Genomic DNA, 24,253 nt, shown 5'->3' with positions numbered 1-24,253 from the left:
CAGGTGACAGGTGCAGGGGCTTTGGGAAGGGACAAGGATTTCCCTTGCAAAATGCATTCAAACAGACAGAGAGGGAACCTGATCCCCGGGAGGGACTCATCGGAAGAGCAGGAGACACCAGAGGGGCCCACAGATGGACCCGGGCTGGAGGGATGGGGGAGGAGAGGTGAGAGACAGCAGGACTTAAGAGGGAGGGGGAGCTTGGCTGAGTGCTTCGGCAGAGGGCAGGTCAGCATGGCGGATTCCCATGCGGATTCCACAGGCTGTCAGGCCTTACTCCACCCCAGTGGTCTTAGAGTTGTTTTTCTGGGAGTTAATTTTGTGCTAGGAATCCCCTCAGCTCCGGCCCCCAAAGGGCCCCCCTCCTCCTGCCCTGGGCCAGAATGGCCATCGGAGGCAGTTCTAGGGCCTGGGCAAGGGTCCCGTGGTGGCCAGGGGGTGGTACCAGGGTCCATGATGGGACCTGGGGCAGAAATCGGGGCCCTGAGAGGGGAAGGAAGTCCTGGTCAGAGCTCTGGCTCCCCCAGCTGGGTTAAGAAGGGTGATAAGAGCAGGTTGGGCAAGAGGAAGTGGGCTGGGCTGCCCTGGGCTATGACCGAGCTCCCGGGGGCCTGGGCCCTGGGCTGGAGGAGAGTTAGGGTCATGCGCCCTGAGCAGACGGAGCAGAGGCCTCTCTGAACAGCTCCCCTGCCCTAAGCGTTCTCCCCGACAGACAGGCCCCAGCACAGGGCAGAGGAGGGAGCCTGCAGGAGATCACAGTTGGGGGGTGGTGGCTGAAGGGTGCTCAGGGCAGCTGTGTGCCGAGTGGCGGCTGGTCAGTAAGGGTCCAGGCCTCGGCCACTCTGGAGGGCTGAGAGGAGGGAGTCATGTGACAGGTGAGGGGTGCCGTTGCCTCACTTGCACCTCATTTTCATGGGGAGGAAGGGTTGAGAAAGAGGAGCTGGGTGTTCAGCAAACTTTGCTTATTCAAAGCACTCAATCCCAGCTGGACCCTGCCCCACCCTCAACTCCCATCTTCAGGGGGGTCCCAGCCTCCTCCTCAGCCTCTGAGAGAGAGTCTCTGGTGCTCAGGACCCCACCTCTGTGGGGGTCCCTTCCCCCTCAGTGTCCACCTGGGGAAGAGTACCCCTAGCGTATGCCCCTGCCGCATCTGATCTGGGACTGAGAGGCCCCTGCTCCGAGGCGACCAGACCTCATGACCTGCCTCTCAGGGCCGAGCAGCACCGAGAAGGAAGCCCTGAGCAGGAAGTGCCGAGGCGCCGGGTGAGGGCGGGGGCTTTGGGGAGGGGAGTCCGGCCTCCAGGGGCAGGAGCAGTGACCACAGCCCCCCACTGCAGGCTGGCGGAAGGAGGCTGATTTAAAAGGCAGATGGGCCTCTGGCCGAAGCGCTCAGTCCTGCACCCTGCGGGCTGCAGGAGCACCCAGACTTCCGGACTAGCTGGGGCGGGTGCCATGTGAGCCCGGCTAGGCTCCCCTCCTGCCCGCCCTCCTTCCTCCCCTCCTCCCGGGCACTCTGCCTGCCCAGCCTCTCCAAGAGGGACGCCTGGCAACATGTCTCTTCTGAACCCCGTCCTGCTGCCCCCCAAGGTGAAGGCCTATCTGAGCCAAGGGGAGCGCTTCATCAAATGGGATGATGTGAGTGGGGCTGGAGAGGGCTGCTGCAGGGATGGGGTGGCGGATGGGCTGCTGCGGGCTTTGCCAGGGGGACTGGGTTGGTTTATGTCTGCCAGGATTCAGGCGCCCATGTGGCTTGGCCAGGCAGCTGATACAGCTGTCCAGATAAACAAACCTAGGGGTGAGGGTGCGTGCCCAAGCCCGTGTTCCTGGGCGGCCAGGGGCTAAGGTTCTGTGAGAGGAGGATAGCTGCTCGAGTGGTCGCAGGAGGAAGCCTCTTTGGGTCTGGGTCTTCCTTTCCCCCAAGCCCCCAAGAAGAGCAGGGTGTGTTTCTCCTGGTCTCATTGCGGGAGGGAGGAAAGGTGCCCCAGAGCCAAGGCCGGACCAGAAGCCGAGGTGAGCCAGGCCCTTGCTCCCAGCACAAGCACCGGCTCCTCCCCACCCACCCTGGCCTGTCCCGGGGAGGTCCCACTCCCTGCCAGCGGCTGTGGGGTGACCCTGAGCAAGTGAGACCTGGAGGCTCTGCTCCCCGGGGCCTGGGAGGGAACTGATAGACTTCTGCTTTTGCCAGCTGCTCTCTGCCTGGCTCCCTGACGCCTGCCTGTCTGCAGGGAATGGGGAAACCACGCTGTGTCCTGCACCTCTGTCTCCAGGGTGTCTGCTCCTTCTCAAACTGGGCTTGCTTCCTAGCCTCTGGTTCTCCTGGACCCTGAAAATGTGTGTGTCGCCACAGGCCAGGAGTTCTCCAGGAGGCAGGGGCAAGGGCTTGGGGTCCTCCTCAGGGAGTGGAGGCTGCTGGGCTGGCCTGGTGTGAGAGTCAGAGCTGGCTGGTCTCAGGGAGGGAACCTGAAGGCTGGGTGGTGGGGCAGGAAGGGTGGGCCCTTAGGGCTGGTTCCTCCTCCTCACAGGTGGGATGAGGGAGCTCAGTGTCCATGAGTTAAGGCTCTCAGGCCTTAGGGACTGGGCTCGGCTGAGGAATCTGGTTGCTATGACTAGGGAGAGGGGCCCATGGTAAGGGGTTTTCTGCTTTGACAGGAGTGGTGTGGGCACTGCGGCATGGTGGAGGTATATCCCAGGAGTCTGCGGGACAAGGGAAGTGGCTCAGAATGAAAAGTGAAGTGGCCTCTCTCAGTTCCTCTGGGAAATGTGTGTAACCTTAGCATCATTATGGATGGGGATGTGCCATGTGGCCTTCTCTGCAAGCCAGCCTCCGTGTACCCAGCGGGCCCGCTGCCCTCCCTGAGGCAGGGCACTGCAGGGTCCTGGACCCTGCCTCCCACAAGCAGGAAGCTCCCTGTCTCAGGGCACATGCACCTGCCAGATGAGGCTCTGGTCTCAGACTGCCTTTGGTCCAGTTGGCAGATGACCTGGGTATTGGATAAGCACAGTGCATGGGATGTAATGAGCTCCCAACTTAATTTTGTGTCCCAGAGCCCGTTTACAATGTATTCTGTGGGAGAAGCTCCCCTATGACCCCGGGAAGGACAATCAGTCAGTCATGAGACATTCCACTTGCTCGCTCTTGGGGAATAGACAAGCCTATGGACTCTTTTCCTCACAAAGCCCAGTCTAACTTCAGAGACTAGTTACCTCAAAACTCCAACCTGACTTAGAATGCCATCTTTTACCCCACCTCCAAGAATAGTTTCAGGTGGGCTGCAGACCCTCTGCAAAGGCCTGTGGGGGGATCCCCTGCTCCTCCTCTATGCCTACTAGGAGTAGGGTGCACAGAGGGAGGGAGCAAAGAGGTACTGAAGCTCTTAACTGAGCAGCTGCTATCATGGACTGGGCCTGGCAAAAGGGTAAGACTTCTTTTTATTCTCATGATATTTTTGAGGATTCTTAGGAGACCCACCAACCCCCTTCCCAGAACTGGGGAATCTCTTTTTTTCCTTAATTAAAAAAATTTTTTTTGGCCCGTACCACACAGCATGTGGGGGTCTTAATTCCTTGAGCAAGGATGGAACCTCCGCACCCCACCCTGCAATGAAAGTGCAGAATCTTAATCACCAGACCTTCCAGGGAAGCCCCTGGGGATCTCTTACTTAGGGTCCTCCTGGGTTTGTGCTAAGTACTTCCGTTGTGAATGACTCTTTGCGACCTCATGGACTGTAGCCTGCCAGGCTTCTTTGTCCATGGGATTCTCCAGGCAAGAATGCTGAAATGGGTTACCATACCCTCCTCTAGGGAATCTTCCCTACTCAGGAATTGAACCCGTTGTCTCCTGCAGCTTTTTCATTGCAGACGGATTCTTTATCCTTGAGCCACTGGGGAAGCCCAGGGTCCTCCTATCATTTCTATTTCAGGAGGTCACTTGAAATTACTTCTTCAGCCCCTCTGAATCCAGTTACCACTTTCAGTTTCTTGCAACTTTGGCTTTGCCCCTCTCTCCCACAGGCCCATTTTGGACCCAGAAAATACGGATTCATTGCCCTACAGACTCTGGGGGTTTGGGCTAGCCATCACACCACTATGACTCTCTCTCCCCAATAGTCAGCCCATCTGTCACCCATTCGTTTTCCCAGGCAGGTGTCAGACCCCACAACCTTAGGGGGTGACAAAAGCTTTCCAAGTGCAGGAAGTTTAAGGTGAGGGCTCAGGCACCTCAACCCTCCCTTGGGGAGGGAAGGGAACGGAGTTCACAACATAGCTTTTTCCAGAATTAGCAGTGTTCTCTTCCCTCTCATATCCTAACCACCCCGGATTTGAGAAACTTTTTCTGGACCATTTCCTTTGTAAATTCTGCATTTGTTCTGGTTTGGTGCGTAGCGACTACTGTGCCTTGTTGGAAACTTCATCTTTAGTATCTTGTTATTTGTGCATACAAAGACCATTAAGATAAAAGGTAACCTGTGTGCTCTGTGAGTGGAACAGGAGTTCAGAAGTGAGTTCATTCCTCATTCTCTCGCTCCTTCAGCAAACATGGTGCACAGAACTCACGGTCTAGTAGAGGCTTGTTTCCTGGCAGTCTGTGAGCCCTGGGGGATTTCTTAGACAGGCTTCTAGGTCTGAGAACTGGCTCTTACCCTGTTTTTGCAGCATGTCTCAGGAAAGGCTTTCCAGAAGCTAGTCTTTGATGATATTTTAGGCAAGAAAGTTTGGGTGCTTGTGCTGGGAGGTGGGAAGGCATGTGGGACAGTTGGGTGGTTGGGATCCATGGATGGGAGGACTGGGCAGCAAGGAAGCGAGGCTGCTTTGCAGGGATTGGGTTCTCGGCTCTCACTGTGTTTAGCTCTCCTGGAGGTTGCATGGAGTCTTGGTGAGGAACATTCTACCCCCTTGGTTGAGTTGTGGGCCTTGAACACAGGGTAAGGTGGGGACCAAGACTCTTGCTTGGGGTCTAAAGGGAGAACTTCTATTTGGGATTTAGAGGGGAAACCCTCTTCTCTTCCAGAAATGTCATTTCCAACCCTCTACCCCTTCCCACCCCTGGTTCAGAGCTTTTAAGGCTTATACCCTGCCCTTAGCTCTGGAGAACAAAGAGAAATACCCACAGACCCCTGAGACAGCCACCTCCTAGGCAGACAGTGAGCTCTGAAACCCCTGGCTGGGGCCAGGAGCACTCAGCCTGAAGTTTCAGAGCAGGGGGCTGACTCTTTCTCTCTGCAGGAAACGACGATAGCCTCTCCGGTTATCCTTCGAGTGGATCCCAAGGGCTACTACTTGTACTGGACCTATCAGAGTAAGGTGAGGCAGCCCCTGTCTACCATGGCCCTGAGCTGCTGCCGATCCATCGAATCCAAGCAGCTTCTTGATGACACAGGGGTGAAGGTGTGGATGCCAGCAGTATACAGTGACATGGAAGGGTGGCTCCACGCGACCTCCTGTGGGCAGGGTCTGGCTGTTTTGGGAGGGAGGACCCCAAGGAGGACCATGACTACCTCGGCCCTGATGCTCCACCCTTAGCATCCCTTGGAGAGACAGAATAGAATTAGAATTGCTGCCAAAGGCTGATTCCCTGTCTGGTTCTGGGTAACCTTGAGGGTCCAGAGAGATCAGAGAAGTCTCAGCACCTGGGCAGAAAGAAGGCGGGGGGACTCTGGGGAGAGTGCATCTGGGATGGAGGTGGGGAGATGAGGTCACAGCTCCCCAGTAATTTGAGTGGCCAGGGGAGGCATGGCTGTAGAGGAAGGGAGGAGGGTCACATGAGGAAGGCGAGCCTGCTTGCTGAGAAGGGAAGTTTGCAGTCTGGGAGACCCCACAGTCTTGGCATCCAGAAAAGGCAGTTGGCCAAGATGTGAAGGGGTGCAAAGCTTCCTGCCCTTCATCCTCGATCTGATGTCTCGGTCCACATCCCATCTTTGCTGCTACCAGGAGATGGAGCTTCTGGATATCACCAGCATCCGGGACACCCGCTTTGGGAAGTTTGCCAAGATGCCCAAGGTAAATGGGCCCGGAGGAGACCAGGTTCAGCACGGCCACCAGCTCCACGGGGCAGGGGTCCTTGTGGGGGCGGGGAGCCTGATCTCTGGAGCGAGCAGAGGGTCTCTTCCTGAGCCATGAAGGGGTGTGGCTGCCCCCTGGCTTGCTGGGGCTTTGGTATCAGGACACAGTGAATGGAGACATTGCATGGCCAGCTCTCCCTAGAGCACCCCAGGCTGTCTGAGAGATGTGGCTTGCCCTCTCTCCCCTCCCCTCTAAATGCTTTCCTGTTTTTGCCTAATGCTGGTAGGGAAGTTGGAAGAAGGGATTGGTGGGAAGCAAGATTCCCTGAATCTGGGGACTAAGAATCTGTCTTCAAATGAGAAATGGCAAACAAAATACACAGAACTTGCAGGCCCCACGGCCTTGGTTTGTCTCTTCCTGTGGGCCTCTCCTTCCGTGGCTCCCACGATGGGCACAGATGAGATGCCCTCCAGTGGGCCAGATTTCACGACTGAGAAGGAGAGACAGGGAGAGCCACGGTGCGGAAAGCCGGGGGTGCACTGCTGATCCCCACCGCGTCACCACCCACTGCAGAGCCAGAAGCTCCGGGAAGTCTTCAACATGAACATCCCCGACAACTTCCTGCTGAAGACGCTCACAGTGGTATCCGGTCCTGACATGGTGGACCTCACCTTCCATAACTTCGTCTCCTACAAGGAGAACGTGGGCAAGGTGTGTGGGGGGGCACAGATCTGGGTCCTGGGGGCTGCCCAGAAATCCCGAGGGACAGGCCTGGCTGTGGGGTGTGGTGGCACCTCTGGGGTCAGGGACCTGACCGCTGTGCTCTGGGGTCCTGCAGGACTGGGCTGAAGATGTACTGGCTCTGGCCAAGCATCCGCTGACGGCCAACGCCTCCCGCAGCACCTTCCTGGACAAGATGTAAGTGCCCCCTCGCCTGGCCTTAGTGCATGCAGGGCTAAGTGTGCGGGACTGGGCCTTAACAGGTTGCTTTCTGCCCACCAGCCTTGTGAAGCTCAAGATGCAGCTTAACCCTGAGGGCAAGATTCCCGTGAAGAAGTGAGTCTCCCCTATTCCCTCCCCATGCGTCCTCCCCTCCCCTCCCCCAAGCTCTTCAAAGCCTTCCCTCTCCAGGCCTGACACCCCTTCTTTGCCTGATGCCTTTCTCAGCTGGTAAAGAATCTGCCTGCAATTCAGAAGACCTGGGTTCGATCCCTGGGTTGGGAAGATCCCCTAGAGAAGGAAAAGGCTACCCACTCCAGTATTCTGGCCTGGAGAATTCCATGGACTGTAGTCCATGGCGTAGCAAAGAGTCGGACATGACTGAGCGACTTTCACTTTTCACTTTCACTTTCTCTGCTCCTCAGTTTTTTCCAGATGTTCCCTGCTGACCGCAAGCGGGTGGAAGCTGCCCTCAGTGCCTGCCACCTCCCCAAAGGCAAGGTGAGTGGTTCTCCTTCCCCAACCCACTCCCAGCATTCTCCTTCTCACCTGAGTTGCCTCTGGCTAGAGGGTAACTTGGGCAGACCTCATGGGGATGGGGAGGGCAGAAATGATGGTACAGCCCTGGCCAACAGCCCCAAAAGCCAGGTAACTCCAGAGCCACTGATTCCTGACATCAGGAGCAGTGACAGAATCAGGGCAGGCGGCTGAGGTGCCCGGATTCAGAGTAGGTTGGTCTACACTCCTTCAGCTCAGCACATGAAAGTTTCTTTCTTTCTACTGGTGTGCTTGCGTGCTCAGTCGTGTCTGACTCTGCGACCCCGTGGACCATAGCCCATCAGGTTCCTCTGTCCATGGGATTTTTCAGGCAAGAATACTGGCGTGAGTAGCCATTTCCTCCTTCAAGGGATCTTTCCAAACCAGTGATTGAATCCAGGTCTTCTGTGTCTCCTGCATTGTAGGCAGATGCTTTACCACTTGAGCCATCGGGGAAGCCCCTTCTTTTTACTTAAGTAATTAATTTTGAATTACAAGTTGTATGTGGGGTCACCCATGAGGTACCTTACATGACTTACAAAAAGGAGCTGTCTGGGCAGACGTAGCCCTGAGCCAGGGTTCCTGCCTGGCAGGGTGAATCAGGCTCCCATCCTCCCTTGACTGGTGCCTCAGTATAGAGTACCACCTGGAATCCATGGAGTCTTTTCTCCTGATAAGAATTTGGAACGTTATAAATAAATAAAACTGAGGCCTCATTGATTACCTGTCCACATGAATTCCAGGAGGAATCCTTCCCTGTGATCAGCTCTATGGAGCTGGGAACCCCTTGGTGCCATGAGTCACAGAGGAAGCAAGCTGGAGGTTGGGGAGAGGGTTCGAGTGAGCTCCTGCTAGGGCATCACTGGCTGCTGTCAGCAACATCCACGCTTCTTTACTCTTACCTCCTGAGCTCCCACCTTGGCCACGTCCTCCTTATTGGTCAATTCTCCAGCATCATAGTAGGAGCCCCTGAGCCAGCTTTGCTTGTAGTTGATGGCTCCAAGATTCAGTCTAGCTCGTCTGCTCAGAGCCTCTACTCCAAACTGAGACCGATATTGGCTTTCCAGAGTGAACCTGGAAAACAACTGATGGGGTTTTTTTGGAATGAAATGCAAAGGCACAGAATTCTTGAATGCCACCAAAGCTACTTTCTGTTTCTATAGATTTGTCTATTCTGGACAATTCATGTAAATGGAATCATACAATATGTGGTTTTTGATCTTAAGCTTCATTCATTTAGCACAATGTTTTCAAGCTTTATCCATGTTGTAGCATCTAGCAGTACTTCATTCCTCTTTATGTGGAATAATATTCCATGGTGTAGATATACCACATTTTACCTACCTGTTCAACAGTTGATGGGCATTTGGGTCATTTTCACTTTTTGGCAATTATGAATAATGCTTCTATGAACGATTTTGTCTGGACATATGTTTTCAAGTCACTTGGGTACATACCTAGGGATGGAATTTTTGGGTCATATAGTAACTCTATATTTAACATTTTGAGGAAATGCTAGACTATTTTCCAAAATGACCATACCATTTTACAATCCCACTAGCATTGTACAAGTGTTCCAATTTCTCCACGTCTTCACCTTACTCTCTTTTTTATTTCTTACTTTACTTTAGTCATTCTGTGTGATATAGTATCTCACTGTGGTTTTATGCTCTTTTTCCATTTGGCTCCACCCCCTGGCTTGTGGGATCTTAGTTCCCTGACCAGGGATAGAACCTGTGCTCCCTGCAGTGGAAGGGTGGAGTCTTAACCATTGGACTGCCAGGGAATTCCCCTCACTGTGGTTTTGATTTGCAATTACTTCCCCGGTGGCTCAGAGGTTAAAGCGTCTGCCTGCAATGCAGGAGACTTGGGGTCGATCCCTGGGTTGGGAAGATCCCCTGGAGAAGGAAATGGCAACCCACTCCAGTATTCTTGCCTGGAGAATCCCATGGACGGAGGAGCCTGGTGGGCTACAGTCCACGGGGTCGCAAAGAGTCGGACATGACTGAGCGATTTCACTTCACTTCACTTCAAGGCTAAAGAGAAGGCATTAGCTTGGAGAAGGCAATGGCTACCCACTCCAGTATTCTTACCGGGAAAATCCCATGGACAAAGGGACCTGGCGGGCTACAGTCCACGGGGGTCGCAGAGTCAGGCACGACTGAGCGACTAAGCACAGACACACACAGTTTATCCAGATTTTCTTCAGAATGTTTTTTAAAAGTGCAAAACCCTTTAACATGTTTACTAGTTGTATTGGTTTCCCTGGCCGCTGTAATAAATTACCACAAACTAGGTGACCTGACATATCAGAAATTTATTCTCTCATGGTTGTTGTGGCCAGATGTCCAAAATCAAGGGCCACGCTCCTTCCAGAGGCTCTAGAGGAAAATATTCCCTTGCCTCTTCCAGCTTTGGGCGGCTATTGGCATTCTTGGGTTATGACCACATCTCTCTGTCTGCTCTGTCTTCACATTACTTTCTGCTCTATGTACTTAATCTTCCTATGCCTCTCTCTTGTAAGGACACTTTTGTTGTAATTTCAAGCCCACTGAGATAATCCAGGATAATTTCACATGAAGAGCCGAAACTTAATTACATCTGTAAGACCCTTTTTCCAAATAAGGAGACATTAAAAGGTTCTGGGGATTAAGATATGGACATATTTTTTTTGGAGGTGACCTTTAGCCCACTCCAGTCTGCCTTCTGGATCCCCAAATTTATGTCTGTCCCCTGTGCAAAATATATTCACCCTACCCTAATATTCCCCAAAGTCTCAAGCCTAAAGTTTAAACTCTCATCCAAACATCATCAGTTCAAAATCTAGATCTCATCTAGATCATCTAAATCAGCAACAGGTCAAAACCCTGGGGCAAAATTCCATTACATCTGTGAATCAGTGAAAAAGACAACAGGGCTTCTGCTTCCAAAATGCAGTGGTGTGATAGGCATATGATAATAGTTATAAACATTCCTATTCCAGAAGGAAGAAAATGGAACATAGAAAGGAGTTCCTTGTCCTGATGATTTTCAGAATTTGGCCCAGCAGAATCCCCTTCTCTGGTGGCTCAAATGGCAAATACAGGAGACCTGGGTTTGATCCCTGGGTTAGAAAGATCTTCTGGAGGAGGTCATGGCAACCCACTCCAGTATTCTTGCCTAGAGAATCCCATGGGCAGAGGAGCCTGCAGGGCTGCAGTCCATGGTGTCGCAAAGAGTCGGACACAACTGAGTCACTAAGCCCAGCACACAAGGCTAATGACGTTGAGCATCTCTTCATGTGCTTATTGGTCATTTTCATATCGTCTCTGGAGAAATATCTATTCAAATCCATTGCCCATCTTTCAATTGGACTGTCTTTTACTGTGGCATGATCAATTATTGGATATCTGATTTGCAAATATTTTCTCCCATTCTGTGGTTTGTCTTTTTACTTTATTGACAGTGTCCTTTGGAATACAATTTTTAAAACAATATGGAGCACTTCATGAATTTACATGTCATCCTTGCACAGGGGTCATGCTAACCTTCTCTGAAAGAATATAAACATTTTAAATTTGGATGATGTCCAATCTGTCTATGTTTTGTTATCATTCCTTGTGCTTTTTGGTGTCTCCAACTATTGTTGTTGAACCGTCTATTTCTCCCTTCAATTCTGTCCATTTTGCTTCATGCATTTTGAGGTTCTGTTGTTAGGTGCATTGTTTGTATGCAAATTGCTTTCTTTTGAAAATTTATCCTTCACTTAAAAAGAAAAAGATAGCCCACAGCTTTGACAAACAGCCCTACTTGCTTCTCACCTCTTTCCTTCCCTGTTCTGGTCATTCTTAGTTCAAATTCTGTCTTAGCCAAGAGACTCATGCTCATTCACTCAATCGTGTTTGACTCTTTATGACCCCACGGACTATAGCCCTCCAGGCTTCTCTGTCCATGGGATTTTTCAGGCAAGAATACTGGAGTGGGTTGCCATTTCCTCCTCCAGGGGATCTTCCTGACCCAGGGATTGAACCTGCATTTCCCCGCATTGCAGGCGATTCTTTTACCACTGAGCCACCTGGGGAGTGACTAGCTGAGGTCAATTCAGGGGCAAAGCAAACCAGCTAAGATGCTGTCTGCTCAGCAACAAGGGCCTTGCAAAGCAGGGGCTCAGGGTGCCCTTGATGCTCTTCTGTCTGTCCCCTGAGCCGTCCCTCTCCCCAGGTCCCCGTGCACAGGGCTGGGCCTAGTCTGAGGTTCTTAGTGTTGGGAGGTGGACCCAGGAGTCATCAGTGACTCTCTATCTCCCAGAACGATGCCATCAATCCCGAGGACTTCCCAGAGTCCGTGTACAAGAGCTTCCTCATGAGCCTCTGTCCTCGGCCAGAAATAGATGAGATCTTCACTTCCTAGTGAGCGTCTTGGGCTGGGCTGGGCTTGGGGAAGGGGTGGTGGCTGAAATTCCCACCTGCCATGCTGATAATTAGGTGGTGTTGATGGAGAAGGGGGTTGTTTGAGCCCCCTCTCACCCCAGCCCAGGGGATCTAGAGGGGGACCCGTGCTCCTCTGTCTGGCCTGCAGCCACTCCAAGGCCAAACCCTATATGACTAAGGAGCACCTGGCCAAATTCATCAACCAGAAACAGCGCGACTCCAGGCTCAATTCCCTGCTGTTTCCGCCAGCGCGTCCTGACCAAGTGCAGGGCCTCATCGACAAGTACGAGCCCAGCGGCATCAACGTGCAGCGGGGTGAGGACGGAGGGAAACTTGGGCCCCCTGTGGACCTTTCCCGTTCCGGCGGCTAGGCTGCAGCCCTGACAACCACCCCGTCCCCCAGGCCAGCTGTCCCCCGAGGGCATGGTGTGGTTTCTCTGCGGGCCGGAGAACAGTGTGCTGGCCCAGGACAAGCTGCTGCTGCACCAGGACATGACCCAGCCGCTCAACCATTACTTCATCAACTCCTCCCACAACACCTACCTGACAGGTGGGCCCCGGCAACCTCACAGCCAACCTCTCTTCTTCTGGGCCCTGTCCCTGTCCCCTGAATCCCCTGCAGGGGGAGTGGGGCGGGGCGGAGCCGGACTGCCCTTGAGTGAAGCCCCTGCCCCTCACCCCTCCTCCGGCTCAGCCGGCCAGTTCTCAGGCCTTTCCTCTGCTGAGATGTACCGCCAAGTGCTGCTGGCAGGCTGCCGCTGCGTGGAGCTGGACTGCTGGAAGGGGAAGCCCCCCGACGAGGAGCCCATCATCACCCACGGTTTCACCATGACCACAGACATCTATTTCAAGGTGAGACTCGGTGTGCAGAGGCTGGTGGCAGTGGCACTAATGAAGGGCCCTGGGCCAAGAGCCTTTGTGGGTTGGGGGTGGTGAAGCAGGAGAGGAGGGATGGCTGGCAGGCCTTGGACCAGCGTGGGGACTAGAGGGGACCAGAAGGGACAGGGGCCAAGAGTCGCCCTCCAGTTCTGTATGTGTGTTGAAACTGGAGAGTGGACAATGGTGCCTTTGGGGGAGTGGAAGCCTGTAACACAGCACTGACTTCCTTCTTCCCCATGGGGTCCTCTTCTTCTCCAGGAAGCAATCGAAGCCATTGCAGAAAGTGCCTTTAAGACCTCCCCTTATCCGGTCATCCTGTCATTTGAAAACCACGTGGACTCGTGTGTATCCAGGCCACCCAGCCTTGTTCTCTACCCTGGCCCCATCTCCCACCTGCTGCTACCCTCCCCACAGTCATTCCCCCGCCTCTTAGCCATGCCTTCCAGCTCCCTCCCAGGTCTCCTCACAATCTCCTTGGGACTGAGGGCTCTCCTGCCTGTGTCCCTGACTCCCCAAATTCCTGAGCCTCTGATCTGGGTCATCGGGGAGCACAAAAAGATGGATAAGAGGGTAGAGAGGAGCAGCTGAACACCACCTACGTCTGCTCCCTGCAGACCCCGCCAACAGGCTAAGATGGCCGAGTACTGCCGGACGATGTTTGGGGATATGCTGCTCACAGAACCCCTGGAGAAGTTCCCGGTGAGCAGACTTCACTGTGGGGCATCTGGGGCTGAGGGCTGTGGACCCAGCGCAGGGTGCCAGGATGCTGAGGCTCACCTGGGAGGATTGTTGGGTCCTACTGTCTACCACATGTCAGACACTATGCTGGGCTTGAGGGACATATTAGTGGCAAAGGGGCCAGTCCCAGCGCTCAGATTGCTTACTCTCTAGTTGGGAGGCAGACAAGTAACCATGCCATTACAACCAGTGGCTGCTTTAGGAGCACGTGGGGCTCCAGATCTGGTCCTGGGGATTAGGGAAGGCTTCCTGGAGAAGGTGATGATTAAGTTGTAACCTGAGGGAGATAATGGATTCATCTTGATGACAGTGGGCAAGGGTGTTCCAGGCAGACTGAATAAGGTGAGAAAACATCACTGAGGAGCTACAGTAAGTTGGGTCAGACAGAGGACTGGGGCACTAGGTGAAGTGAGGAGACACGAGGCTGGAGAAGTAGGCAGGGGGCAAGTGGAACGCAGCCTGGCCTGAAGGAGCTTAGGCTATACCCTGAAGGTAAGGAGATGGCTGAGGCCTCTCTCTCTTCTCCCACAGCTGAAACCTGGCATCCCCCTGCCCAGCCCTGAGGATCTCCGAGGCAAGATCCTAATCAAGAACAAGAAGAACCAGTTTTCTGGCCCTGCATCCTCCGGCAAGGAGCCGGATGGGGAGGCTGAGGGTAGCAGCCCACCCAATGCCCCTGTGGGTGAGGATACAGGTGAGTCAGCCTGGGAGGAGTGGGGGTGGGCGTGGGCATGGGGAAGCATCTGGAATGGGAGAGAGGGGCTGGGCCTGGAGGGGAGAGCCAGCCTGGTGTAGGGTCTCCTGGTGCCCCCAGCACTGACAGAGCTGTATGTTGCAGTGTGGGCTGGTGAGGAAGGGGCTGAGCTGGAGGAGGAGGAGGTAGAAGAAGAAGAGGAGGAGTCGGGAAACCTGGATGAAGAAGGGATAAAGAAGATGCAATCAGATGAGGTGTGTGCGGAGTCCTCCCGGCGGGGGTGTGGGGCCAGGTCCCTGGGCCCTCTGCTGGCCTCTCCTCTACCCTCCCCCTCCTCCCTAGGGCACAGCGGGCCTGGAGGTGACGGCCTATGAGGAGATGTCCAGCCTAGTCAATTACATCCAGCCCACCAAGTTCATCTCCTTCGAGCTCTCTGCCCGTGAGTTAGCACGGGGTGGTGGGAAGCTGGAAGTCACGATTCGATGCAGAAGAAGGCCCTTAGGAAGTGTGTCCTGACACCAGAGCAGCCTGATGGGTGGGGCTGAGAGCCAGGCAGGTCCTCCCCTCCCTTGGGCTGGGAGCCTTGTCTATAAATACCCAGCAGAGGAGCCAGGCAAAGGGCATGTTTAAGTGGCAGTGGCTGCCAGTGTGCTGTCACTGTACGGGAACTTGGCAGCATGCAGAATGCTCTGGAATGTGTCGGTGACAGGCAGGTCATTTACAACAGGCCACCTCAGCTGGGCGTCCGGGGCTCCTGCGGCCTCCAGGGCCCGAGAACTCCTGGGAGGGGGTGGTCGGCAAAGACACCAGCCAGAGCACAGTGCCCTGTCCCCTTCCCTCTCTGAGTGCACCCGTGCTGTTTACCTTTATCTTCTCCAGACATGCTCACAGTGAGTTCCTCTCACCCTCTATGCATGTCCCCATCACCAACACCTGTTTCTGTGTCCACTCTGCGATGCTTCTCATCCCTGAACCTCCAGCCTGCGCCCTTTCCTGGGCACCACTCTTGCTGTGGGCCTCTAACCCCTGCGCCCTGTACTTCATGGAGTGTTCCTGATCCCTGGGGTCATCTCTGTGTGTTCCCCACACCCCTCTGTGTGTGCCCAGGGCATGCACCCCACCCTCCAGGACTCTGGCACTCACAATCCACCCCTGTGTATATCCACTGTGCATACCCTTTACCCCAGGACACACTGCTACCCACAGAGATCTGCACATTTCCTACCCTGGGCCTGGCCCCTCAACCCTCAGGCCTCAGTGGTGAAGTGAAGTGTTAGCTGTACCAAAGTGGGGGGCAGGCCTGTGGGAGGGGACATCCTGATGTGGACTCTCGGTCATTCTCTATGCAGAGAAGAACCGAAGTTATGTTATCTCCTCCTTCACGGAGCTCAAGGCTTACGATCTGCTCTCCAAGTCCTCAGTGCAGTTTGTGGAGTATCCTTGAGACCTCTGTAGCCAGGGTCCCTGGTGGGGTGGAGGGGCAGGGGGCCTGGGACGAGGCTCGTGGGTCTGTGGTCCTCCCGGTTCCTATACTCCATGGCAGCTACAACAAGCGCCAGATGAGCCGCATCTACCCCAAGGGGACCCGCATGGACTCCTCCAACTACATGCCCCAGATGTTCTGGAACGCTGGTTGTCAGATGGTTGCCCTCAACTTCCAGACGATGGGTAAGAGCATGATCAGGCCCTTAAGAACATTCCCTTGCTCCTCCCACCTTTACCCCTTCCCTGGGGAGGGGGAGGTCTTTGGAACAGACTTGGGGGAGCTGATGTTGGGGGAGCTAACTTAGGCTGATGCAGTTAGGTGGGTGCACGTGCAGGTGTGTGAGTGTTGACTGCATCAGCTCACACCTGTGTGACTGCAGGTACACCAGTGTGTATGTGGTGATGCCAGGGTGCTGGCAAGGGTTCTGGCGTTCTGGCTGCTCAGCCTGAGCGGGTCTGTGGGAACCCCTGCTCCACTGGTCTCAGCTCCCACTCTGAGTGTGAGGTCCGGTCATGGCTTTTGCTCCTGCTGACTTCAGGCTGGGGCCCTTCCTGAGAGATGAGACCCTGAGGAACCAATATGGGACATGAGAAACCCTCATCCTCACGGCCGTCCCAACCTCCCTGCTCACAAGATGGGAAAGGCGGGGAAATGTGGAAAGAGAGGCTGTGTGCAGACTCAGAGCTGGGGCTCCCTGCCTGACTGCCCCTGTCCCCCCAGACCTGCCCATGCAGCAGAACATGGCGCTTTTCGAGTTCAACGGGCAGAGTGGCTACCTCCTCAAGCATGAGTTCATGCGTCGGTCGGACAAGCAGTTCAATCCCTTCTCAGTGGACCGCATCGACGTGGTGGTAGCCACCACCCTTTCCATTACGGCAAGGCCCTGAGGTGGACAAGTAGCTGGGAGGGCTGGGGTCTTGAGGAAAAAGACACAGGAGCCCCACCCCTCCATTCCCAACCCCCTCCCCTGATATCCTGAAAACTTCAGCCCCAGCCAGTTTCGTGCAGTAGCAAGTTGCCTTGGAAACTGCCTCCTCCTCGGCACTGGAGGCTGCCTCTTGGTCCCCATGGAAACCAAGGGGAAGGGCTGAGGCCGGGTTGGGGGAGGGGAGAAGAGTGGGCAGAGTGGGGCAGCAGGAGCCCCAGGCCCTGGGGGAGGGCCCTGCTCCTTCCTCACTGGAGAGGGAGGTGGGGAAGCCCACACCTCTTCCCTGAAGGCTGGAAACACCCTGGATTCAGAGCTTAGCTGTAATCCTTGAGCCACACAGCCTCTATTCTGTGGCCAGAATTGAACGGGGCTCTTCCCAGTACCCAAGAATGGATGTTTCAGCCAGGGGGCTGGAGGACTTAGGTTCCGGGCACGGCCTGAGTGGGAAACTGATACTGATCTCCAGTGCCACACCCCACCCCTCCAGGTGATCTCTGGGCAGTTCCTGTCAGAACGCAGTGTGCGCACTTATGTGGAAGTGGAGCTGTTTGGCCTTCCGGGAGATCCCAAGAGGCGCTATCGCACCAAGCTGTCACCCAATACCAACTCCATCAATCCGGTCTGGAAGGAGGAGCCCTTTGTCTTTGAGAAGGTGGGGCGGGGCCCATGGCAAACAGGGGCTGGGACCTGCCCCTCCTTCTTGGTCTCTACTTGTAGAAGAGGAAATACATAAAGGGAGTTCTTTGAACCTCCTCCTCTCCCCACCCCTCACCTGTGCCCTCCTGAGTTTCAAGAGTTCAAAAACCAAGTTTACAGAAATTTACTTGGTGGGCAGGTTTTGTGTGTGTGCACAGGTGTATGCATATGCTTGTTCATGTTAGGATTAGAGGCAGAAATGTGCATTCCCAGACCAGGGTGCAGGGGCCCAATGAATCATGGGGGTCTTTTGCCTCCATTGGATACTTGCTGACAAAGCTGCCAAGGGCTGTCTGCAGCAGGCCCCTGGAGCCCCAGGCCACATATCCAGCTCTCTGCCCCGTGTGGACCAGCTATGACTTGAGTTGTTAGGATGGCTATGTGTGTGGCTTAGACTGGGCCTTTTGTCCTCACCAAATCTGGTAACACCTGCCATGTTCTCACACTGACCCTAGATTTCTGGAGCCAGGAAGGGGGAAAGCCTGGCTGCCCCCTCCCCACTCCAGCTTGCCCTGTCCTGAACTCTCACCAGATCTTGATGCCTGAGCTGGCTTCCCTCAGAGTCGCTGTGATGGAGGAAGGCAATAAGTTTCTTGGACACCGCATCATCCCCATCAGTGCCCTGAATTCTGGTAAGGACAGGGGTCCTTCTTTGCTGTTCCCAGTGGGTCTGAGACCAAGACCAGTATCAGGATCCCATCCACAGATGGCAGCTTCAGGAAGGTAGCCCTATCATGTTATCAGCCTGAGAAAGTGGGGCAGGAATAGCACCTCTCCAGGAAACTGACAGAGGTTGAGGCCTCTGCCCACCCAACAGAATGTCTCTAATTTTCCAGAATTACTGGGGCAGTTTCCCAAGCAGCTGATGCTCACTGGGCACTTAAAATGCTTTAACAGCTTATAACACATTCTCACTTTATTTAGAGAATAACTACATGAAGTGGGCTTCCCCAGGGGCTCAGTAGTAAAGAATCTGCTTGCAATGCAGGAGCTGCAGGAAACACAGGTTCGATCCCTAGGTCGGGAAGATCCCCTGGAGGAGGGCATCGCAATCCACTCCAGTAGTCTTGCCTGGGAGTATCCCAGGGACAGAGGAGCCTGATGGACTACCGTCCATAGGGTCGCAAAGTCGGACACGACTGACTCCACTTAGCATGCACACAACCACATGAGGTAGACACTGTTACCCCCATTTCACAGATGTGGAAAGTCTCAGAGATTTAAAGTAATCTACTCAAGATCACACAGCCAGGAAGCAGACTAAAGGCAGGAGTGTTGAGTACTGGGCTGCTGGTGAGCAGCGCTGGAAGCAGTGGGCTCTGGCTCACTGGTCACCTGGTCATGTCCCACAGGATACCACCATCTCTGTCTGCACAATGAGAGCAACATGCCGCTCACCATGCCCGCGCTGTTTGTCTTCCTGGAGATGAAGGACTATGTGCCTGACACCTGGGCAGGTAGGAGGTCCTTGGAATGCTGGGAGCCCCAGGCTGTCCATCCTCTCTCCTTTCTCCTCAAGCCAGCCTCCAGAGGAAGGCAGAACAGGGCATCCTGGGGCAGGTGAGGATGGGAGAGGCTCCGAAGGACATCTCCTCACCAGGTCCACCATGTCCCTGTGCACCCAGATCTCACGGTGGCCCTCGCTAACCCTATCAAGTTCTTCAGTGCCCATGATAAGAAGTCTGTGAAGCTCAAGGAAGCCATGGGAGGCCAGCCCGAGGTCTGTGTTGTCAGGGCTCCTGCCAGCGCCCCGCACAGGCCTGCCCCATCTGCAGGAAGATGAGGGTGGGGGCGACTCCCGGCTCAGGGCAAGAGGCACCCTCCCAATCCGCTCTTCCTACAGAGTCCCTTCCCTCTTGGGAATCACCCTGCCAACCAGGTCAATGGGGCATCGGCTCCAACAAGCAATGGGTCAGCAGGTACGCACTCGGGGTCCTCCCACCTATCCGAAGGGTCTTGACCTTGCCGCTGCACGCATAGGCACATCCCAGCCTGGCAGCAGCTTTTCATAAAAAAAAATAATAATAATAAAAAAGCAAAGACTTTCACCTGGGGAGGGAACAGCTGCGTGTGAAGCCTCGGGCTGGGCAGTGCTCAGCAGGCGGCCCACATTGTCGCGGGACTGGGAGGGGAGCAGCCGAGCCCAGGGGCCCGCAGGGCACCCCAAGAGCCTCGCCTTTGGCTCTTGCAGCAGCCGGGGCCAAGGCCAGGGAGGAGGCCACGAAAGAAGCTGCGGGTAAGGCCTGCTGAGTCCGAGAAACGTGGGGGTCCAGTTTGGGGAGGGTCGGGGACTCTGTGGCGGGGGGAGGCTCCCGGGGGGCGCACGCCTCACCCTGGCCCCCACAGAACCGCAGACCGCCAGCCTGGAGGAGCTGCGGGAGCTGAAGGGCGTCGTGAAGCTGCAGCGGCGCCAGGAGAAGGAGCTGCGGGAACTGGGGCGGCGCGGCGTGCGGCGCTGGGAGGAGCTGCTGCAGAGGGGCGCGGCGCAGCTGGCCGGGCTCGGGCCTCCGAGCGCGGGGGGCGGCGGCGGGTGTCGGGGCCGTAAGCTCGGCCCGGGCAAGGGATCCCGCAAAAAGAGGTAAGGGCGGTGGCGACGGCGGCGGCATTCTGCCCTCGGCGGCGCGGGCGGCCTGGGGCTCACGGCGTGTTCCCACGTGGCCGTCTCAGGACCCTGCCCGGCGAGGACACCGCCGGGGCGGCATCGGCCGAAGGCCCGGAGGGCGAGGACGTGCGCCTGCGAGAGCTGAGGGACAGTCTGGAGCTGGAGCTGCTGCAGCTGGGCGAAGAGCAGTGCGAGTGTGTCCTGAAGCTCAAGGAGCAGCACGCGGCCCAGGTGCCAGGGGGAGGGGAGGGGAGGGGGAGGGGAGGGAGGGGAGGGACGGGGAGGGGAGGAAGCGACGGCCCGACCCCACCTTCGGCACATTGCGCATCGAAGGGCTTCTCTTCTGCTTGGCTTAGCCGGTTCTTCCTTTCCCTCAGCAAATGACCAAGATGATGGAGCTGGCCAGGGAGAAACAGGCTGCAGAGCGGAAGACCCTCAAGGAGACCTTGGAGACGTACGGCCTGCCCTCCCTTCTACTCCTGACTCTTACCTTCCAGGAAGTCCCAGGCGGAAGGCAACTTCTTCCTGATGCCTGTTTCTCTGCAGTGACACCAAAGAGATGAAGAAGAAGCTGGAGGCCAAGAGGCTGGAGCGGATCCAGGCCATGATGAAGGTCACCACAGACAAGATGGCTCAGGAGAGGTGAGTCCTGGAGGGGAGGCACAAGACTCATACTCCAGGCCCCGTGCTGAGCAGGAACCACTCGGGTGGGAAGGGGCCTCCCTACAAGGGGGTCCTGACTTGTTTCCCGGAGTCTGCTGGTTCTTGAAAGGTGATTCCACTTCTGTCACCTCTGAATCAGAGAATGTCCTCCTTAGGCAAAACACAGATGCCACCACTATTTGAGCAGAGAGGAGAATTTAAGGGAAAATTAAACATGCCAAGAGGGAAGCAAAACCTTGGGACAGCTGATCTGCACCTACACTTTCCAATGCATACCTTAAGGAACAATGCATTTTAGTGAGGAAGCCCCTTCCCTCAGAAGGCCCCCAGGGCTCCCAAAGGCTCCTCAGGTCCTCTGCTTACCCCTCTGGCTGGTTCCCAGACCAGACATAGATGTGCCAGCCACAGATGATTCTATGATGAAGTTCTCATTTTGCCTACACACTGTGGAGACTTTGTCCCACCCAGCTCTCCTCAGCAGCCTCTTATCCCATCTGAAACTCTGATCACTCCAACAGGTTGAAGAGAGAGATTAACAACTCCCACATCCAGGAGGTGGTGCAGGTGATCAAGCAGGTGTGTGAGAGCTATGTTCTTCCCAAACACACTCTCTCTGAGGGAAGAGGTGGTCCCAGGCCTTTACTTTGCCCTTAGGAGCTGCACTGTCTCAGTTGGCCCATGCAGCTAGGGATGGGGCAGGTGGCAGTGCAGGGGTGGGGCTACCCCTTGGGCCATCCAGGATTCTAGTATTTGTGCAGAGGTTGGGACACCAGCCTAAAGGGGTCTGTATCTGCCACTTACTCCTGCCCAGATGACGGAGAACCTGGAGAGGCACCAGGAGAAGTTGGAGGAGAAGCAGGCAGCCTGCCTGGAACAGATCCAGGAGATGGAAAAACAGGTGGGGGTGGAGGGGTGTGGACCACTACCCAGGCCCACAGCAGAGCTGGCCTGGCTCCAGGGTGCAAAGGGACCGGGCTCTGGGGAGCTGCCAGTCAGGAGGTGGGAGGAAAGGGATTGGCCCCTCTCCTGGGGGGGTCAGGGCTGTGGTTCCCAGGGGGTCATGAGGCATCTCTGCAGATGTCTTCGCTTGGTTGGCAGACCCTCCCCTGAGAAACCCCCTGATGGGCTCCACTTCCCACCCTGATTTTCTGGGCAGTCTAAACAAACCAGGCATCTCCCGGTTAGGTTCCACTGTCCTGGGGAGGGAGGCGGGGCAGGTGGCCCATCCTGAGCCAGGGGGTGGTCTTCACTGTCCCTACAGTTCCAGCAGGAGGCGATGGCAGAGTACGAGGCCAAGATGAAGGGCCTGGAGATGGAAGTGAAGGAGTCAGTGAGGACCTGCCTCCAGGCCTGCTTCCCCTCTGAGGAGGAGGACAAGCCTGAGAGACCCTGCGTGGTCTCCAGGGAGCTGTGTGAGCAGGACACACTCGCAGAGCAGGCAGAGACCCAGGAGAGCCACCTCTGATGCCCCCATCCCATGGGGACATCCTGCAAGGACATTCACTCTTTTCTGGGATATGGCTCCAACCCCTGGAGGAGAGGGCCCCTTGCGTTCTGAGGTGCAGGAAGCTGGGGCTCCCTCGGACACTGGAGCCCCTCCCTCAGCTGCAGGCTAAGGTGGAGGCTGGAACCATGTGGGACCCCTCTGAGGCCTTGAGGCCCTCTCCAAGCCAACATCCTGCTCCTCCTCCCCTCCTCTCTGAACAAGTGTCACATATTTGTTGAGGGAAAAAATATGACCTGTGAGGCAGAAAATGGGGTCCTGGCCCCCCACTCTTGCCTTTCCTAGTGAGCCACTCTGGACTCGGTTTCCTCTCCTGGAGGGTTAGACCTGGCCGCCTGGAACCTCCACTCCTGCCCCTGTAGTTCAAGCAGGGCCAAACTCCAAAAACTCCTGCCCTAAGGCAGGCGACTCAGCCTGGCTCATAGGCCCCATCTCCGGCTTGCCCTGAGTTGACCTCATTGTCAGTTCCTGGATACAGAGTTTGGCACTTCCTTCCAGTTCTTTGGGGATGGATGGCTGCTCCCAGGATCCCAGGCTGAGATGCCTTTCCTGCCTCCTGCCTGTGGGGGATGGGAGGCTGATGTGGAAAAGCTGCCTCAGCTGTATGACCCTCAGGCCGCTGAGACAACTGGGGCTGGGGGAGAGGGGAGAAAGACTGCCTTTTGTGCTCTCTCCCACCCAAAGCCTGATCACCCCTTTTCTGAGACCTGGGGGCACTTCCCAGCATGTGCCCCCGACTGTGGCTGTCTGATAAGGTCAGCACTATTTTCTCTCCTGACTGTATGAGGTTTATTTATTTTTCTCTTTCTAACTCCTACTAAAGAACCCTGTCCCAAGATTTTCTGCCTATGCCTGGCCTCTGTTCTCTGAGAAATGGGGGGCAGCAGAGTAGAGTGCCCCTCAACTGAAATGCGCTGGGGAAAAAGCCCTTAAGAGTTGAACTGGGCGCCAGGTTCCTTCCAGAGCACAGTGGAAAAGCCCTGCCTCTTGGTTTGAAGAGGATTCACTTCCCCTTCTGCCAGCCCTGATGCCATAACCACTGGAAAATGACATCACCCTTCTGCTCCACTCCCCACCCAAATGTGGCCATTCCTTGCCTCCGCCCTCAGGGCTGGGGCAAAAGAACAAAGGTGTCCCCTACCCTCTTGGGGAGTCAGAATCTTTCAGGCCAACTGGGCCCCTTGAGGCACACTTAGAGTGGTCACTTAGGGTTGACCTGTGGCAGTTAGGGTTGACCCCACCATATGCTGTAGGAGGCTTCTATGCAGCTATTCACTGCACCTATTGTGCTTGCATCTGTGCCAAGTTGCTCAGTCATCTCCGACTCTTTGCGACCCTATGGACTGTAGCTCGCCAGGCTCCTCTGTCCATGGGGATTCATGGGGATTCTCCACGCAAGAATACTGGAGTGGGTTGCCATGCCTTTCTCCAGGGGATCTTCCACACCCAGGGATTGAACCTGAGTCTCTGAGGCTCCTGAGGCTCTTGCATTTTGCTGGCAGATTCTTTACCACTGAGCCACCGGGGAAGCCTAACACCTATGACACAGTCTCAAATCCCACATGAAGACAGGCCCTGGCTTGGGAGAAGCAGGGTGGGAGGTAGATTCTGGGAAGAGGTTGTTTTCTTATCAGAGAATTATAGCAAATGCCATTAGCTATGAGCACCTGTACCTTCGGAAAATAAACAGGAGCCCCCATCCCTCTGGGGGCTGATCTCTGAGATGCTAGCAGTCTCTGGTGGCAGGATGAGGCTGGGGCCCTGCTCATTCACAAGAGTAAGGCCTGTCATTGATCAGCCTGCATACACGCTGGAGGCAGCTAAGCCTGGGACATCTACATCCCAGGCTAGTGTCCCGTCTTCAGCCCTCCAGCTGAGCACTCAGCTGCCCCCTCTCCTCCTCAACCCAGGGGTAGAACTTCACAGGAATGAGCATCCAGGCCTAAAGGAACTCACTGACCTAGCCAGAGTCAGTGCCAAATAGGGCCCACTGGGCAGTTCCCAGTTTTGTCAATGGCCACTCACTGGAAGAAGACTTCCTTCTCTCTGCCTCTCAGTCACTTTTGGGCAGCATCCCTAAGCCTCCAGCCTGGGGCTAACATGCCCAGGAATGGGGGAGAGGATGCAATCCTGCTTCCTGGAGAGGCTGGGGGCTTCCCAGAAGGACGGGGCAAATAT

At 55.4% G+C, this 24,253-nt stretch overlaps 1 protein-coding gene and 1 non-coding gene across 4 annotated transcripts; one reads left to right on the top strand and one right to left on the bottom strand.

The window, feature by feature from the left end:
• The first annotated feature begins 1,259 nt into the window (after positions 1–1,259).
• PLCB2 (phospholipase C beta 2) lies at positions 1,260–22,913 on the top strand. Of its 3 annotated transcripts, none has more exons than XM_043471458.1 (32): positions 1,260–1,635; positions 5,224–5,301; positions 5,929–5,997; positions 6,574–6,711; positions 6,839–6,918; positions 7,003–7,056; positions 7,365–7,440; positions 11,764–11,864; positions 12,034–12,200; positions 12,289–12,435; positions 12,580–12,737; positions 13,023–13,105; positions 13,379–13,463; positions 14,034–14,196; positions 14,341–14,450; positions 14,539–14,635; positions 15,546–15,630; positions 15,740–15,864; positions 16,403–16,557; positions 17,098–17,262; positions 17,839–17,938; positions 18,659–18,763; positions 18,932–19,026; positions 19,150–19,225; positions 19,501–19,542; positions 19,653–19,884; positions 19,974–20,139; positions 20,286–20,362; positions 20,455–20,550; positions 21,090–21,147; positions 21,383–21,469; positions 21,833–22,913. In XM_043471458.1, exons 1-32 carry the CDS (start codon positions 1,552–1,554, stop codon positions 22,034–22,036), a joined length of 3,558 nt encoding a protein of 1,185 aa, XP_043327393.1. In that variant the 5' UTR covers positions 1,260–1,551; the 3' UTR covers positions 22,037–22,913. The 3 variants fall into 3 exon arrangements, with proteins under 3 accessions (XP_043327393.1, XP_043327391.1, XP_043327394.1); XM_043471456.1 differs by having other exon boundaries at positions 19,498–19,542; XM_043471459.1 differs by lacking the exon at positions 19,501–19,542.
• On the bottom strand, positions 10,946–11,048 carry LOC122444421. The gene has a single exon (XR_006270260.1). It is a non-coding gene; the product is annotated as a U6 spliceosomal RNA (small nuclear RNA).
• Positions 22,914–24,253: the final 1,340 nt, after the last annotated feature.

Source organism: Cervus canadensis, chromosome 6, assembly GCF_019320065.1.
Source record: "Cervus canadensis isolate Bull #8, Minnesota chromosome 6, ASM1932006v1, whole genome shotgun sequence".
In the NCBI taxonomy this organism is placed as follows: domain Eukaryota; kingdom Metazoa; phylum Chordata; class Mammalia; order Artiodactyla; family Cervidae; genus Cervus; species Cervus canadensis.
Note: the sequence above shows the minus strand (reverse complement) of the source record. Positions and strands in the feature narration are given on the sequence as shown.